General features: G+C 43.0%; 1 protein-coding gene across 1 annotated transcript in view; it reads right to left on the reverse strand.

Annotated features, from left to right (window-relative positions):
- Nucleotides 1-2386: 2386 nt before the first annotated feature.
- RFX8 (regulatory factor X8) overlaps nt 2387-17920 on the reverse strand; it is a 32896-nt gene continuing 17362 nt past the window's right edge. Inside the window, exons 11-16 of the mRNA XM_076359698.1 lie at nt 17293-17351; nt 12889-13045; nt 11249-11343; nt 9968-10082; nt 6258-6549; nt 2387-2446 (exon numbers count right to left, since the gene is read on the reverse strand). Of these exons, the coding sequence (XP_076215813.1) occupies nt 6290-6549; nt 9968-10082; nt 11249-11343; nt 12889-13045; nt 17293-17351 (686 nt within the window). The 3' untranslated portion in view covers nt 2387-2446; nt 6258-6289. The remainder of the gene's footprint in view (nt 2447-6257; nt 6550-9967; nt 10083-11248; nt 11344-12888; nt 13046-17292; nt 17352-17920) is intronic.

Raw genomic sequence — 17920 nt, forward strand, 5'->3', positions numbered from 1 at the left:
CTTCTGCCGCAGCGCCCGCGCCGCGCCGCTCCCGCAGCACCCTCCTGCGGCCGCCGGCCGCTTCGCCCGCAGCCCGCCCCGCAACGCCCCCGCCCCGGTAGCCCCAAATGTTTGCGGCAGCCCCCGTTCGGCCGGGCGTCACGCGCTCGTTTCCTGCCCCCTCCCCGACCCCGTGCGGCGAGGGCAAGCTGCGGCGTTGGCTCTGCCCGCGCCTGCCGGGGACAGCCGTGGGACAGCCGCCCGCGGCGTGGGCTCGCAGGGAGCGCAGCCGGGGGCCGGCACTCGGCCCCTCTCGGCTCGCCGGCCGCGCAGGGCTGAGGCCGGGACGTGGGTCTCACTGCGGGTGTACCCTGTGTTTGCGTGTCGTTTGCTGGGCGCTTGGGAGGTTGCCGGACCGCCTCGGTCAGGTGTGCAGCCGGGCAGGTGTTCCGTGAAGTAATTCTCTACATGTACGTCACGTGCAAAACCAGGCACACGAAACCGCCTAGGCAGCGGCGGTGCCATCTCTCCGTTTGTTAGAAAAGGGAGAATCCACGAGGGAGCGTGCCCGCGTGAATGCTCGCGTGGCAAAGCTTCATTTGGACACGGGGGTCGAGCGACAGCGAGATCCCAAGCCCTAGGAAGGCAGACCTCATTAGTTGCGGTGCTCGTGGGATTCGTTTTGACATGTAAGTACGTAGAGCTGCTGTGAAATTACATGTTTCCCAGGCAAGGTTTTAATTAGGCAAAGATTTGAATGTATATTTGAGTTGATATCAGTGGCCCTATTTAGTAAAGGTGCTTTTGCATCCCTGCTCTTTCTCTGTTCTTGGCAGTAGACTCCTTCAGTATGGCAATACAAACTTACAATTCTTTAAAATACATGCTTGTAAACTTTCATTGCAGTCATGCACATTATTTAAGGAGTACAGGTTCAACAGGAGACAGGGAGGAATGAGTCTCACGGGAGCCTTTGCCTTTCACAAGGTTCTCAGATACATCTAACAGACCTTTCCTTTCCGTAGCTGTGAAGCACAGATCACAAGGTCGGTCTGCTGTTACAACTTCCGCTTAATTGCTCCGTGAGAATATGCTGCATATCTAATCTAGAATATAAACTTTTATAAATAAAAGTGGACTGAAATACTGAGTATTTTTAGCTTATATTTTTCCTAGACCCTCCGTTTTGTTTTTTATCTTCACCATAAAAAACCCAAAGGAATGGTGAAAATGGGTATAATGGGCCTTAAGGCCCAAATGAATTTTTCAGACTGTGAAGAGACTTCCCCAGAGTATGTAATTTCACCACCAAACTCTTAATCTTATCAGCAAAATCAAAGACACGACTACGTTTCCCTTTAGCACGTGGCCCTGTCTACATCTGCTGTAATACCACCCTTTTGAATATCGATTCCCACTTCAGTGCTTGAGCTGAGACAGAAGATTGTAGATGCAAGTGGAAAATAAATGTAGATTTCCAAAGCCAAAACGAGTGAAAGCTTGCTAAGCTCCTGACAAGTGTTCTTCTCTAGTTCAGGAAGTGTCCCTTCTTGAAATAACGAAGCAGTTGTCCCTTCTTGGAATAACGACCAGGCCCAGTCAACTCCCTGCAGACAAGCTCTTCGCAAATATTTAAAAACCCAGTTCCCCGATGTTTCAGGGAATTTCCTCATGCAATCTGATGCATGCGAGAGACAAATTTCATACTCTGTATTTACTATTTAATACAAATTTATGCCAGGGTTTCTCTTTATAGAGTCTTTGCTTGTACTTTGCTTATAGAAAAAGTTCAAACAACCTGACATAAATCAATAACATTATATACAACCTATTATATTTCAGTTAATAGAATTATATGTGAGATATTGGCTCGTGTATCCTGCAGAAATGGGAAACAACGCAGGAATTTTTCAAGACATGGGAATTAGTGCTAAGGTCTATACGCAATAAATACCCTTTTTAGATTACGCACTGCAGACACAAAGCAGCATTGACACAGAGTCAGTCATCTATTCTGTAGCTTCCAGATAAATTTACCACAATGACTTCAGGTAGGCCTCCAGCTATACTGACGACAAAAAGTACAAGAAATAGATAAAACCAAACCACAAATATTTCACCTTTTTCTTCGGAAGATTTATTCAAATGAAGTCAAACAACCAAATCACGTGACAACTTAAAATAACTGCGTTGCTAGCACAGTTTTGCATTTAGTATTTCCAGAAAAAGATCCTAAATTTAAGAGAATGAAAACAGTCTTTCTTAAAGTTGTATCAAAAAGTAAGAATGATCTAGCATAAAGAATTTTCAAGTCAGGCTGGTTTTCTCTGAAGATTTGCTGTTCATCAGAGGCAAAAATAAAACGTGTCCGTCCATCTTTTTGAGTAAGAAGTGCTTCCCTTCCAACTGGAAGATCCAACTTAGTAGAAGTTTTAGTAATTCTCTCTTCCAAAATGACCTGGATGAGCTGAAAATTAGAAAGAAACATGGCAATGTTTTGACTGTAGGGACTGCAAATCATTGTTTCTCCCTTCATTGAATAAAGAAAGTATTCTCTCTTCCTTCCTGCTGAACCCGAGGTATTTTGCAGATACCCAACCTTCTTTTACATCAATTAACCCAACAAGAGGAGCTACAACTGGGTTTCCTCATAGGGTGGCAAAAGTCTGATGGGAGGCCACATCCACTTTCTGATACATCATTCACACTTTATATGTGTGCATTAAGCCCTTCTATTCTTTTTCAAAACAAATAGTCTCAGCCTGTCTCTCCCCCTGATGGGGACTGCTTTTTCATGCTGACATCCTGGCTTTTTTAAAATCAGCGGAAGTTTTGCTACTGAATGTAAGCAGGGTCAAGAATTTACTCTCATTTTTTGATCATTTTAGTTAATGATTTCACTTGATCTCTGTATCCGGGATTATACAGACCACTCAGATGAACACTCATTGTTCCTTTAAGTGAAGTAGTTAACGATGTCCTTATTTTTTTCTCCCCTTTTAACAAATCAAAGTGTTTGATTTGCTCTCTGCCGACAGAGCTACGAACAGTGTAACCTCCGTCTCTCTGCACCCTGATTTGCAGTATATTGTATGTTACGGAGGTGTGGAATTGGATTAAAAGCTACAGCACGGTGCTCTGCGGATAAACCCATTGCAGGTGTGCAGTTTAATAGGATTTTAATTTGGTAACAAGTGAACAAAGAGAGGAAGCCTAGAATGGGATTTTCTAGATCAAAAAATGCTATTCGTGCTGAGAGAAGGCAACTGCAAGCTGTGTGATAAGGAATAAAGATTGCGCCAATGCTCCCTGAGCTGTACTTCTATAGATTACGGCTCACTCAGAGCATCTTCGTGACTGCCACCGGTTTCAACAATTCTTGGTTCATACTACGTGCGTTTGGCTATACCACATTTCATCTGCCACACTCCCCGTTAAGCCACTGTGTTCAAATCTTCTATTGTCTCACTCCCCGCCCTCTGCATTTTTTCATCGAAAAATAATGTTTTCCTCGGGAGATGTCACCAACTTGGTTTTCAGGATTATTAACAATTATTTTCATGCTTCAAATTATATAAAAAAAAGATTCAGAAATGTGCTGCGCTGTTCAAAATAAATGGAAAAACACAGTCTCTCTGCCGAGGAGTGTAATTTATGTTCAGCATGAACTAGGAATGGAGGACCAAAAACAGATGGGGAAGGAAGAGGAAGAATGAAGGTGACAACGAAAAGATCATGAAGGGATATGCTAAGCCACGGGCACATAGTGATGCTGCTGCTATCAGGGCAAGGTTGGGAGATTCTTTTCTGATTTCTGTTACCAGTCCTCCTTCTTGTTTTTCCAGTGTTTCATAGCAAAACTGAGTTTTTAGCACTGATGTCAATGAGATGAGGGTGGAGGTGCGATGAACAGATTTTTTTCCCAAGCATAACAGGCTGTAGAGAAGGCATAGAAATGCCTTGTGGGACAAGATGAAAAAGATACGGAGGTTGGTGGTGTTGGCAGAGGATGGACTGGAGGATGGGAACTGACGAAAGACACTGGGTCGCAGAGAGCTGCAGAGGCTGCGTGAGGTAAAGGAGTTAAAAGGAAAAAATTATGAAATACACCCGTGATGCACAGAGCGGTATGTCAGGCAGCAGAAATGCGGTCCAGGAAACAGCAGCGTGGCTGGTGGATGCTGCTAAGGCTGCTGAGGGTTTAGATACCCCGCAGAACGGGTTGTGGCCAAAGGGGGATTAGTCAGGAGCAGGGACAGATGGTTGCTTGGGAGCATGATGATGATTTTTGGTGATCAAAAGTCACGGAACGCAAATCCTCATGCAATGGGGATCTATTCAGAGGATCTACAGAGATGGCGGTACAAACAAAGTGGTGGGTGATGGAGATGCTTTTGGCAGCTGTGTTTTTCAGCAACCTGTGGAATTAGTATTGGCACCCAAAAAGAAGGAGCCTGCGATGGTTCAGGTGGGAGCTACCACCCGTTTGAAGGACACAAGTAGGCAGAAGTGCTCACTCTGTCACAGCTCCTGAAACCCTTTTGAGCTGCAGGTTCAAGTCTTTCAGCTCCCTCACAAACTGCAAACACTTGAACCCAGCATCAACAGGCTCTTACTAGAATCTCTTTTTCATCCCACCATTATCAGCATCTTGCACGTGGACTGGTAGAATCCATCGGCTGTTGGGATCTTTAATCTCTAAGCTCTTTCTACACTCTCCCAATCCTTCACTGTCTCCTTCCCTCCGTACCTTCTCTCAAGTCATCATACTCCCCATCTCACATTTTATACCCTTCCTCTCTCACTCTGACACCCCTCGTCCCTCACTCTAATCAGCCTTGCTCTCTTCTTGACATCATGTACAAAATACGCAGAACTGATAAGATGTATTTATAGGCACATCACTTACCCAGACAAAATCTGGGTCAAACCCTTGTCTGCCGACACCTGCATAAGAGCATCGCAATGGGCATAGTGGGCCATACAAAAGCCCATATGGGCAGCACAGTGAAAGAGCATAGGAAGCAGGGCAGATACTGAATAAGATTTCTACTGGTTTACCTCCTAATTTCTGACCATCAGTGGTTTAGAGATTCCTTGCTCGTAGCCTGCACCCAGCTCAGTTCGGTTTTGGACATTAAGGTGGTATGGCAGGGTAGGTCATTATATTACATTTGAAAAATAACAAAAGCTGTCAAACATGCCCATCACATGTATAAGTCATTCTTGGTTTGTCCCCTTTGTGTCTTCTTTCTCCCCTCCAATTTTCATTGCTGAACTAGTTTTAGCATATCTTATATTTAAAAAACAAGGGTCCACCAAGGGTCTTTATAACTAATAAAGATGTTTTTAAAACAGTCCATTTCCAGTCCTGGTCCTAGCTTATGGAAGCTGAATACATCTTGGGAGTAAAATAACTATAGCAGGATCACCCCCAAAATGTAATTTTCTTTGTGAGTCTTGGTGCCATTAACATTTGTCCAGCACTGTTTTCTGGAAAACACAGTGTTCTCTGAGATTTAAGACGTGCTGTTACTGCATGGAAGAGAAATCTGAAAACAGCTGAATGTCTACTTCAGCATTTGTATTAAGCACAGAGGCTTGATCCGTGTTCCTGTACGTCCTTATATTTAGCCTTGTATCTCAGGAAGACTTAGAGTCTGTCTTGTTTTCTACCTGTACGTCATCCCTTATGCTAGTAAGTTTGAAGCAGTGGACCGACTGCAAGAAAGTCTGGTGGAGCAGAAAGGTCTCAAGGATTTCATACTTCTGCATCTTTTGGTAAAACTACCAGGTGGGTGGAGGAAAAAGAGCCTCTCGGTGCTTTCAGCAGCGAGAAAAGACCACACCATGTGGTCTCTGTTCTGATGAATAAATCCATGCAGCCTGTTTGTCAGCTAGCCCACAAGCTGCTCCCAGCCCACCAGAACAGCGCTGCTCTTGCTTAGACAATGCTCGGGGAATCTGAAGGAGCGCCAAAGGTCTGCTGGAAACCTAAGGAAAGAATCAGGGAACTGCGGTGATGGGGAGGTGGGTGGTGTGGCCATTACGATCCCTTGTTAGGATCATGGGGTGGGGGCGGGATGTGGAGGATGCTTTGTGGCTTGAGGGTTAGGTGACATTGGACACAGCTCCGTGCAAACCTAGATTTCATTAGTTCTACTTTACACACACAAAACCCCCCAAACAACCACACCCCTCCCGATCCCTCCCGATCTACCCAATTTATAACTTTTTTTTTTTTTGGTAATGTTCTTTAAAGTCCATGTTTATTTCACCTTGCTGCCTGTGGCTGTGTCCACCGAACAACTCAGAACTCTGGAAAAACATTGCTTAATCCGAAGTTACTCTGGCTCTGCATCAAAGTTATGAGAGCTGTCTGTGGAGCATTGGCTTGAGGTTGCTCTTCTGCAAAATAGCCCCAGAGATGGCTGGGCTCATAAACCCACAGAACAGGGGACTCATTGTGCTTTGCGACGCAGAAACTTTCATCTCCCTCTTCCTCTATATAGGACAGGAAAATGTGAGCCACAAAATCCATGAGTAGCAAATTAAACAAATGCCAGGATCCTAGGTTTAAAGAAAAACAAAAATAATTTTACCAACCTCTTCATTTGCTTATCTTCGTGATGTGTTCTTTTTTGAAGGGCTTCATTATAGCAACAGGCTAGACAAAGTACCAGACTAGCAATCATCAAATAGTACTTACAAAATTATGTACTTCCAAATATCACAGCAAAATAGGCACCAACTGCAGATTTTAAACAAAAGCCTTTTCCCCTTATTTTAGCTAGAGAGGAAAGTGTACTTGTGTTTATTCGCTTTCCTGTTCAAGTTCTTCCCCCACATTCACTGCTACTACAGGGCTTATCAACAACCACATATCATCCCCATTCTCCCCTCGGTCAGATAAATAATTCCACCTCTTCCCAAGCAAACTCTCCTACAGACATCTGTATGTCTTGTATCTATGACATTAAATGGCCTACCTTGCAGCTTGGGGCATAAGTGCTGAAAGCCAAGAGAGACTCACTGAGGCCATTGGCTTTTGAATCATACCTTGGTTGAAAGCCCTTACAGTAAAGAGTAGGTCTTCTTCCATGCCATAGATCTGCGTAGGAATTCATCAAGCAATTCATAACCTCTGCGTCCCACAAACACGTTTACATGGACATCAACAAGGAGATACCACAATTTATGTGAACGACCAAGGTTTACAGAGCTTTAAAAATGAAAAATACTGCCTCTTTTGATGTTATATGTGTCTGAGAAGCTGCTGCTTCTGCTGTTTGTCCTTTTGCGCATCTTTAAATTATAGCAAAGGAAGTGGAAGTACTTGTTTATCTACGGGACAAGGAAAGGGACTTTTATACTTGGAGTTCAAACTGTACAGACCTGACACTAGTAGTCCATGAGTGTTTCTAACAGTCTTACAGGTGTCTTCAATATATTCAATAAGACTAAGCATGAAACAAAAGCTACCACTCTAGCTGTCCCTTGGGATAATACAGAGGGACACAGGTTTGAAGAGGGAGTAGGCTGAAGCAGCTTGCTTGCGAAAGAGGAATGTACAGGTCACTGTCCAGCCAGCGTGGCTCAGCAATACATCCCTGAATGCCTCGGAAGGCAGACCGGTAAGGAAATGGAGGTGTACCAGCTGACGTGAAGCTCTGTGATGGAGATATGTAGAGGCACATTTGCTGGAGAGGAGGTGGAGCTGAAAGAGCTGTAGAGGTCCCATTAGCCCTGACCGCTGTAGCACACTTGCTCCCTGCTGCCTTACAGGTAGCACGGTTCCTCCGATCACACTTGGGCATCGCCTATGTGGAGGCTGGGCTGGAAAAGGGTAAAAGTCAATCCTAAATTCAGAAGTGTTTGGTTTTGGTACTGGTATGTGGTTTATTTTGGGGGGAGGCACACTGCATTAACATGACGCTCACACATTTCCCTAAGTAACTGTGTTTCCTCAGTGTGGTTGCTGCATATTTCGACTTGCAGGATGCCCTCCATTCCTGAAAGAAATGCTGAGATTTAAGAAATTTCTGAAAAGCAATGACCCTGAGTACAGAACTTCTACACCAGATGGCTTGTTAACATAATGGCTTCAGCCTTGTCCACTAAAACTCAAAATCCTACTGGAATAGAAAGCTGGGAAAGAAGGGACATTGATAGGTCATATAGCCCAACATCTTAAGGAACCAAGGGTATTAAGAAAGAAGATAATAATGATCAAATTAATTGGAGCATCACAGAGAAGGATTAAAAGACATTTTTTAACTCTCTCATACGTGAGAATAAATTTAATCCTAGTGTTACTGATGTATAGTAGGAAGACTGTCATAAATGGATAAAAATATCATTTGTAACTAGTTTAAGGAAGGCTCAGCAGAGGAAGAGATGCTCTCCATCAGTTGCGTCCCCAACCACCGACAATTGCAGGAGGCAATTCAGTAAACTCTTCTTGTGTCTGAAAGAGGGAAGAGGATTTCATCATCATGGGGAATTTCAATAAACATTATGCTTCCAGTGCTGTACTTGGAATTAATTCCTAATTTCCTCATTGCCCAAAATACTGCATGTAACATCGGAGAGTTTTGTGCAGAACTCTTCTGGAGGGAGAGAAAGGAACGATTATTTTATTATTACTGTAATGCAGCGGCTGATGGACAAGGGACCCCACTGTGCTGTGTTCCCCGCAGACTCAGAACAAAACTGGGGTCCCGCTCCAGAGAGTTTGCAATCTAAATATAAGGCAAAAGGTAGCAGCTAGATGTGGAAAAGGGGTGCGCACATACATGCACAAACACTGACATTAGCGGGGGAAGAATACTGAAGAATACAAAAGGCAACAACCTTAACATACCCCTTTGTTATGTCTTTGTAGGAAACACATGAAAGTACGGTTTTGAAGGGGAATTTCAAAGAAGATAATGAGGTTTTCTTTGGCTATTTGTGTGAAGCCCCATCCAACAGAAGAGGAAAAAATATGAAGGTGCTCCTTTGAAAATCTAAAAAGCAGTTGATACAGTTTGGGATCAGATGCTACTCACAGGAGATGGTGCATTTCTGCAGAATAAATAATAGAGAGAGCCTCTGAAAGGTTTTACAAATGAAGAGAAAGGCAGGTAGGGTTGATGCAATGTAGAAAGGGAAGAGACTGAACTGATTCAAGGCGTGGTTGTACCACTTCAAGCCACTTCGAGTGAATGTGACTGCACAGTGCCTTCGCTTCTCTTGCCTTGCACTAGTGTGGGATGGATTTGATGCTTGACAGCTCAGAGCCCTAAAACAGAGAGAAAACTAACCCAGCTAAAGGAGTGACTAGCTTTCAGTCAGTTTAACACCTTGAACAGGCTTGCTGCTGGCTAGGCAAGCACTTACGTCAGTGTAAGGCATAAGGAAAAGGAGCATATAGCTGTTGTCAGAGGAACTGACTGCCTTTTTGGCAAGTAGTTGCCGCAGTGGCTCTGCTCTGGCTGTATTATACAGAAAGAATCTGAAGGACTATTGATTATTTCTATCACTTGAGAGATCTGGAGGTTTTATGGTGTGGGATATTAGTGGCCCCAGCTCTTCATCACACCCTTCTGCTGGGATGTGCAGCTCTTGCAGGGAGGGAGAGCAGAGGCTCACACCTCAGGCTGCTGTTCCCCATATTTCCACAGACAAATGATGGCTTCTGCAGAAAGAGGGAGTCCTGCCCTTCCCACCATCTCCAGCTGCATGCTCCTACTTTCCTCCCCTCTGCTCATCCTACAGTTTGGATCAGAAAACAAATCTGGTTGAAAACTTAACTGTTTCATTTCCCTGACCTGGCTAGCTACATCACCAGGCAAATGGTGCTGCTTGATGCAAGGAAGGGAGTAGGAAGAAGTGATGCCCTTATTGACTGTAGCGTGAATTTATGTCAGTTAAAATGATCTGGTGCCTCTGCCGTCTCAGGGCAGAAAGGGGCGCGTCAGATGAGAGTCACAAAGATCCTACTTACCAAAACTGTCTGCATAGTTGAGGGTCATAGCCTTGCTTACTGCACTCAGTAGGAAGTTCCATCTCAACTGGAAATCCGATGCCAGTTTTCTAAACTCCTCTTTACTCCTGCTTGGCTGCAGATAGAGGAAAAAATTGCTTTATGATCAAGTTGGTTAAAAGAATTCCTTATTGTGTTGCGGAGTATTTCCCTGTACAAACTGCATACAAAGGTGGAACAAGCAGGTTTTTTTGTTAGAATCCTAAAATAACTTAGGTTGAAAGGGATCTTTGGACATCATCTAATCCAACCTCTCGCTCAAAGCATGGCCAGCTTTGTTCAGGCCTTGTCCAGCCAAGTTCTGAATACCTCCAGGACGGAGATTCCACAGCCTTTCCAGGTAACCTCTTCCCATGCTTAACTACTCTCACAGTAATTTCTTTTTCTTTTTATCTATTGGAAATTTTCTTTGCTGCAACTTGTGTCTATTGCCTTATGCCCTGTAACTGTCAACCCCCAGGAAAAGTTCCGCTCCATCTTCTCTATATCATCCCATGAGGTAGCTGAGGGTTCTATGAGATGAAGGCACCACAGAGCTGCAAAGTACTATTCTTAATTTAAAAAAAAAAAAAAAGAAATAATTAAGCTAAAGAAGTACAGTTTACCCTGCTTCTTCAGAAAGGGGGGGGGGGGAATACTTTAACCACTGCCCAGACCCAAATTAATTGGTCTGGCAACCAACCAGATGCAGTGGTGCCATCAAGCTACTGCTAATTCTGAGTCAGTGATGGAACAGGGGTGGTAGAGTTGGTAACCGATGGGAAAGTGCATATGCGAGGACGATCATACTTGAATCTTTCACAAGAGCTAGAGACATTGTACTAGAAATTATCGCTCTCCTACTACCTGCTAAAAGTCAACAGTTTCATGAATCAACGATTTCAGGAATCATGAAGTGTTCTCTTCATTTTTACTCTTCCATTTTACACTTCATTTTTCTTCTGAAATTTGGTTTATTAGGGACTGTTATAATACGTGTCTACAAAATGAGAGCAGATACTGAAACCGCCCAAGTGGATATACGCGCAGAAATATGCTTGTAGTTGTTTGCACAGATGGAATTTTTGTGTGACAATTAATTCTCCCTTTTACTGCAGCATGCATAAATGGTATTTCTGCAAATCTGCAGTCTGGTCAGGTTGCTAGTGTACAATGTAGCTCCTGCAGACTAGTGACAGTCAGCATGTAGCAGGATAAATGATGTGGTTACTCTTTCTTTTCTGAAATTACTAAATTTTATACCTGAATGACAAAAGCCTGAAGATTTGAAGACACACAGTTCAGGAGAACACGAATATCTGTGGAAGGTGCCAGCAAAGACATTAAGTCATTCAAACCTATGAAATATAGAAGGGAGATCATTACTTGAAGTGATTGGCTTGCTTTTTGGTTTGTTTCTTCATTTTTTAGCTTTTTTCCTTTTATCTTTAGTTTAAAATATATTAAGACATCTGTTTATAGCGTTATGATCAATATAATCATACTGTTCCTTAAGTGAGGAATAGTACCCTACTTTGAAATCAGTCAGAATTCATATTTTTGTCCATTTCCACCATATCTACACTGACCTAGTCATCATGGCAAGAATAAACACTTCAAATGCAAAAGCTGGAATTTGGTTATATGCAATACCAACTTATTTATCTGAGATTTTATGTGGTTGAGAAAAAAAAAAATCTTGTTTTATCTGTTGAGGGGGAGAAAACAGTTTTAAAACAATAACAGAAAATACAGAATATTCTGTAGACCATCAGAAATGTAAATTATATTGCCACATACCAATGCAGCTGTTACCCCAAAAGCTTGGAACCTGCCACTCCGTGCCAGACGGTACAACACTATTGCACCTCTCTGAATTTATACCCTTCTAACTGAGATGTCTTCCTTCAAGAAGGCAGATGGATAGGGTCTGTGAAACCGTGCTTATTATAAATAACAATTTGGAAAATCATCGAAAACAGAGAATGCAATAAATCCCCCTTGGAAAGAATACAACCATCATTAACATAACGAGCAAATGTAATAAAAGCGTTCTGCGCAGCGTTTTTGATTTTAAGCCGTATATAAATATTATTTAAATGGTTGTCCTGATGGTTCTGTGAAGAGGGCAAATTAATATTCCTACTGAAAGCAGTCAACGGAAAGGCTGTGGCGCATCCCTTGTCAGCAAGCAAGTCGGTGGCGGGCCAGGAACAAAGAGCCGAGGTTTCCCCCATCAGTTCTGTGCACAGCCTCGTCCAACTTGGCCGTCTCTTGCTAATAATTTAAATGGCAGCCCATTAATCTAAAAATTAACTTGCCATTATGTTCCCATCCTTTTTCATTAAGCTGGCAAATGCATTATGTCATGGCTGCATACAAACTGTGTATTTTATTGTTTACAGCAGCACATCGATCCCACAGGCCGCAATACAGCAAAAGGACACGAAAGCTGAAAGGCCAATAGTCCTCGTCCAGTTCAGCATACAATATTAAAATCTGGCCACAAGAAATGATTTTGTGTACTTCGATTAATAACAGTGGAAAATGCGAAATGCAACTCTTGGAAACTTCTTTTTGTCAAAACGATAAAAAATGAACATGCCTCTTTGTCAACCTTCTTCTAGAAGATACATCATTTAGTAACACAAACCCCACTCCTGCTGCCACAGAAGGCTTTAAGAGAGAGTCAGAAGGGAAAGCCTTTCATTCTTAACCTTTAAAATTAAAAGGATAATATTACATGCTGCATTCTCATTTTTATTGGCTCTTTTCCAGTACTTCGGGTTACGGCAAAACTGTAATTCCCATTAGGGCAGATGCCATGAATAAACAAGAGGAAATACTGGAGCTTTAACAATGGCAAGCAAGGGCTTCAGTGGATTTCAGCAAAAAAATACTACATTTGAGTTCTATGTCATTCTGCAGCTCCTCCCGATTCCTAAACTTCTTTTGAAAGAGGTTTCCAGGCGCATCCAGAAATCCCTGATCGATGACAGCATGCAAGTCTGATCGCAGAACAGTGACTTTGCTGTTGCTGTTCAAGACTGTTCTCATTGTCTATAGAGAATAAGAAAACAGTTAATGCCTTTCATTTTCTCAAGCCCTTAACTCAGTCAAAAAGCTTCCCTTATTCAACACTAGACTTTATATAACCAGTCTCCAAATTGGGGGAAAAAAAAAAAATAAAGGAGATGAATCTTAAGTTGTCTTCAAAGAGTTTTTTGTTCTGGGAGATACTCTTTTCAATGACACTCTGTGTTGTTGTCTGTGGCGGAGCAGACAAGGCTAACATGCTTGAAGTATCTGGGCAATTGCCTGGGCAATTGGTTTTGCCTAGAGTTATTATAGTTACGCCAAATAACGGTATTTTGTCTAAAATCTGGAATGGTGTATCAGGGCCGACTTTCCCTCGATGGTACCTGTCCTTCATACATGTTTCAATTAAGTTCAGAGGCAAGTTTTCTCAAATTGCCCAAACCTTTGAGAAGGTAAAAATAACATTAGAAATATGGTATTAGTTAAAATAATATTAGTTGGGATTTTATCCCATTTATCTGCTTATGAGTCATTTGTGAATGAATCTGGCTTCATATTTGTCCCAAAAAGTATTACTCACACAGATACTGCAAACAGTTTTCAGCCTAACATTTGATCCTCATGTCTTCACTTTTTTTTTAATTAATTGCTAATATCACATGGTATTGCTTCAGATTCTTGATGAAATGATGAAAACAGTGAAGGAAGTTAAACCTGAATCCGTTAAAATTTGTTAATCCATACATTTAGTCTCTCACTTCCATACTGAAATCAGTAATATCCTAAAGCCTTCGTTGAATTTTGGGCTTTTATATGAATAATCCATGTCCAGATGGGCTTTGCAGAAGGAAAATATTTTTTGTAAAATTCAGAAAAACTTCAGGATTCATAATCATTCTAACAAATCCCATTCACCAGGTGCTTACCATGACCCCACAAGCAGCAGTGAATGCAGCTGACCGTTTGTTTGCAAACGTAATTCCCAATCTAGCAATTTTTCTTTTTCATCATTCTGCTAGCTTTACTGAAATACCAAAAGCACTCTGATTCTCACTCAGTAATCCCCTTAGCTAAGTTAAAGACAAAGTCTTTTTTCTTATTTTACTTGGAGTTTCCAGTGTCAGAAGAAGAGCTGCTGCTTGCAACGAGAACACACGACCCAAAGGCTGGGAGGTACTGGGGCAGTACCTTCAGTACACTGCTAGCACCCGACTCCATGCCCCAGTGTTTTAGGCTGGTCCTTTTAGCCGTTGCACTTCACTATACTAAATATAATTCTCTAAATGACTGAGAGCCAGCTCAGGCAACACTTAAATACAGCTTACTAGAGGCGGGAATCAGCCCCAGGGAATGCCAAGCAGCATATTCACATTCCTTTCTCGCAGGGAATTTGCACCTTTTTATGCTCTAATTACTTCTGCATGTTCAGGTAGTAGCAGCTGTCAGCCTGCTTTATCTGCACATGATGGGAAAGTTACTTTTTTTTCTTTTGAATGCTGACCCTGCCAAAATTGTTTGTATTTTCTCACCAGGTGGCTAAATGATTGCAAAGTACTCTACAAGGGACGGTGTGGTTACACCGCTCAGAGGCTGCAGCTGCATCGCTCCTCAGTAGTACTTCTCAGTAGGAGAGCTCTCACCTGCTTTGACCATCAGCCTCTAGTTGAAATTCAGGTGCGTTTTAGACAGAGAAAACTGAGAATGATGATTAGAAATATCAAATGACTCCTGTGTGAGAAGATGAGATAAACTTCAGCTTCGGATAGAAATAACTGAGGAAGGATGTGGTGGAGGTTTGCAGGGAGAACTGCATGAAGAAGGGTAGAAATTTTAAAATAATGAGAGTATTTTTTGACACAGCAAATAATCAAGCCCTGGAACTCACTACCCCAAGATGTTGTGGATGCCAAAATCAAGCTATTAAATACCAAGATGTGGTATAACCTTCATCTCAGATTGCTGGAAGCCAGGAGAGTACAATGGAGGAGGAGCGAGGTATCACTTGCTCTACTCACACCTCCTTCACGTGAGCATCTGCTGAGGGCCACCAGGGGAAACGGGATACGAGTCCACACAAGCCTAGGATCGGGTCTGACCGACTAAAACACTCAGCGGTCCTTTCTGAGGGATGTGCACCTCCCCATGAAGCATCTGCATGTTTCTCACAAGCTGCAAATTGTGATGTTCACACTTGCGGTGTTCAGCTAACCATTTTCTGGTGTGTGTTGGACAGGAGGGTGCATTTGCAGGAGAATGTTTAGGCGGTGTTTATTTCCTACCCTGTTTTGCTGGAGCCCGGTATCCATGGCTTTGGCAAGGTCTCTAACAGAAGTTGTAATAGAGGCTATGTGACCGCTGAAAGACTATGGGGATGCTCATTTACAAGACTTGCATAATTTCACTTATTGAAACTATTGTTTTTAAATTGCAATGGGACTAATCATCAGGTACACTGGAACTCCTTTGTCCTTCCCTTGTATTTTAAAGAGGCTCTAGAGAAGGTGCAAACATCATTTACTTGTGCGAACAGTGCCAAGAGCTCGTTAGCATGAACAGGAGCCAGGCTCAGAATGTGCTCGGCTGTAAGCATAGATCTGACCCAGATTCTCAGATCTGCGAGGTTTGCTTTGTGCTGGTTAAACAGCGTAAAGGGGACGTAGAGCAGCCAGAGGCTGCTGCTAGGGAATTCCCCCCGACTAGGCTGAAATTCTCTTGCCCTAAATCTTGAGGGTGTAAATTCAGTGTTGACTCTGCAGCATTTCCACATGTTAGGAATAGGTAGGAAAGAAGCAAAAAGCTACAGCCAGCCCCTTGATATCAATGCTCGAGCACAAGAAGAATGGTGCAAAGCCTGAGTGCGCAAATCAAATGACTGGAAATAGCTGGCACTTGCAGTCTTGCTGGATCACGTTCTTTGATGCATAAGAAGCACTGTTTAGAAGCACATGGAGCTGAGCTTTTCAAGTATTTAGTATCTCCAAGGGCTGCTGCAGTAAATGGGAACTGCGAGTGCTCAGCACCTCACAGAAGTCAACCTTCTGCCCATGTTAGTGCACCGATGCATGTTTGTGCATTATTATTATTTTTAAAAACTTTTTAAGAGTGAGGTGTGTCTTTTGTATGTTGCTGGTGATGAAGTTTTCCCATAAAGACAAGCTACATTTACTAAGGAAGAACGTGACACTGCTGTGCAGTCCAAGAAGCCACACTTCCCTTCCTCCCTCCCCTTTATTTTGGGGACACGGTGTAGTGACTTGAGCCAGGTGGCAAGTTGGGAAAATCTGGTACTTGGTGTTTGAAGAAGAGAAGGCAGTATACCACCTGTTCCCTTCTGCTTTCCTCTCCATTTGTGACCTATCTGTTCTGTCGTGGCCCGGACCACCTCAAAACCCAAGGTTTTGGAAGCATCCAAGGACACCAATGGAAGGAAGGCTGCAGGGAGGGTACATTATAATTATGCAGCACTGAGTAAGTACAGGCTAATGAAACAATGTACTTTGCAGTGTTCAAAGGGTTAAAAATATGCAGCTCCTGGATGCATCTCCTTTGTCACTGTAGCTGAATGATATTGTAGAGCAAAAAGCAGGCAGAGATATTAATTGTTAGAGAGATTTTTGTCTTCCCAAGGAAAAAAGCCAGTCTGAGTGATGACCCTGAGGAGGAAAGTTCAGAGGATGCTTCCCTACAGCACTCCTTCCAACACCGTCCGGTCAGAGGATGGAGAAGATTTTGCCAGCTGATCCCTGGGATCCATGAAAAAGTCAGGGTCTCGTGCCCTTACAGACCTCACACCCTGCTCCCTGACCTCGCAGCTTCTCTGCAGCCGGCATATTAGCGATTTCCCTTGTGCAGGCTGCTGCAGCACTCGTCAGAGAGTGGTCAGGGCGCTACGTAGAACCAATTTTAGAATAACTCCAGCATGTGCTATCTGACTGGCTCTTGCATGGCTGAGCGAAGATACTGGAAACTGTCATCTGACCCTTCCAGCTTCTGTGATGTTCTCCTCTCCATGGGGGACCATTGACCATATCTCAGAGGCTTTCACGAATCCACAGGGAGCAAAAGGCCCCCTCAGCATACTTACAGTGTGGGAAGAGATGGGTAGGAGGGGGAGCATGGTTTGGACCACGGTCAGTATGCAGCTAATAACACCTGTGCTGCTGCTGTTGTCCTACAATGGGGCATCTCATAAATAGTCCAAACTGCAGATGGGCTTCTTGAGTGAATGAGATGCCCAGCTTTTTTGTTTCACGGATTCTGGAACATACCTTGGCCATGTTAGAAAGGTCTGTCTTTCTCCTGAGTCTTTTTATAAACACTGTAACTTCTGTTAAAGAAAAAGAGGCAGATGTTTCATATCCTTAATATTTTACAGTCTAAAAGATGTTAATGAAGGCAGATCCTTTAAGTTAGAAAGTAGATCCCTAGGGGAGCAAGAGGCCAATGGAGGGCACAGCGGGGGCACTGAGCCAGCATTATGGGCTGGGCTGGGGACCCTCGCAGTTCAAAGCTTGCAAGCAGAAGCTGCCCAGGTCACCACTCCTAGTTCACTGCAAATCTGTGAACCCATAACAGACAGGAAAAATACTCCTAATATTTTTTACATGAAATACTTCTTAATCAAGACTAATACCCTTTTACATGTATGGTTTAAGGTGAACGAAAGTAACGTTAATTCTAAACCTCCTGTATTTTGATGAAAGTTTACATTCCCACCTTTATGCGTCTGTAATTCTGCAGCACTGTTAATAGGAGTTTCTTTGGTTCTATTTTCTCCTGTTTATAACGTGTTGTAATTATGACAAGCATGGTCCAAGAATATATTTTTTAAGAATAAAAAATAAAATAATTCATTCATAGTTACAGGAAAATTGAGTATAAAGCAACTTACAAACT

This window comes from Aptenodytes patagonicus, chromosome 1 (genome assembly GCF_965638725.1).
Source record: "Aptenodytes patagonicus chromosome 1, bAptPat1.pri.cur, whole genome shotgun sequence".
Taxonomy (NCBI): Eukaryota; Metazoa; Chordata; class Aves; order Sphenisciformes; family Spheniscidae; genus Aptenodytes; species Aptenodytes patagonicus.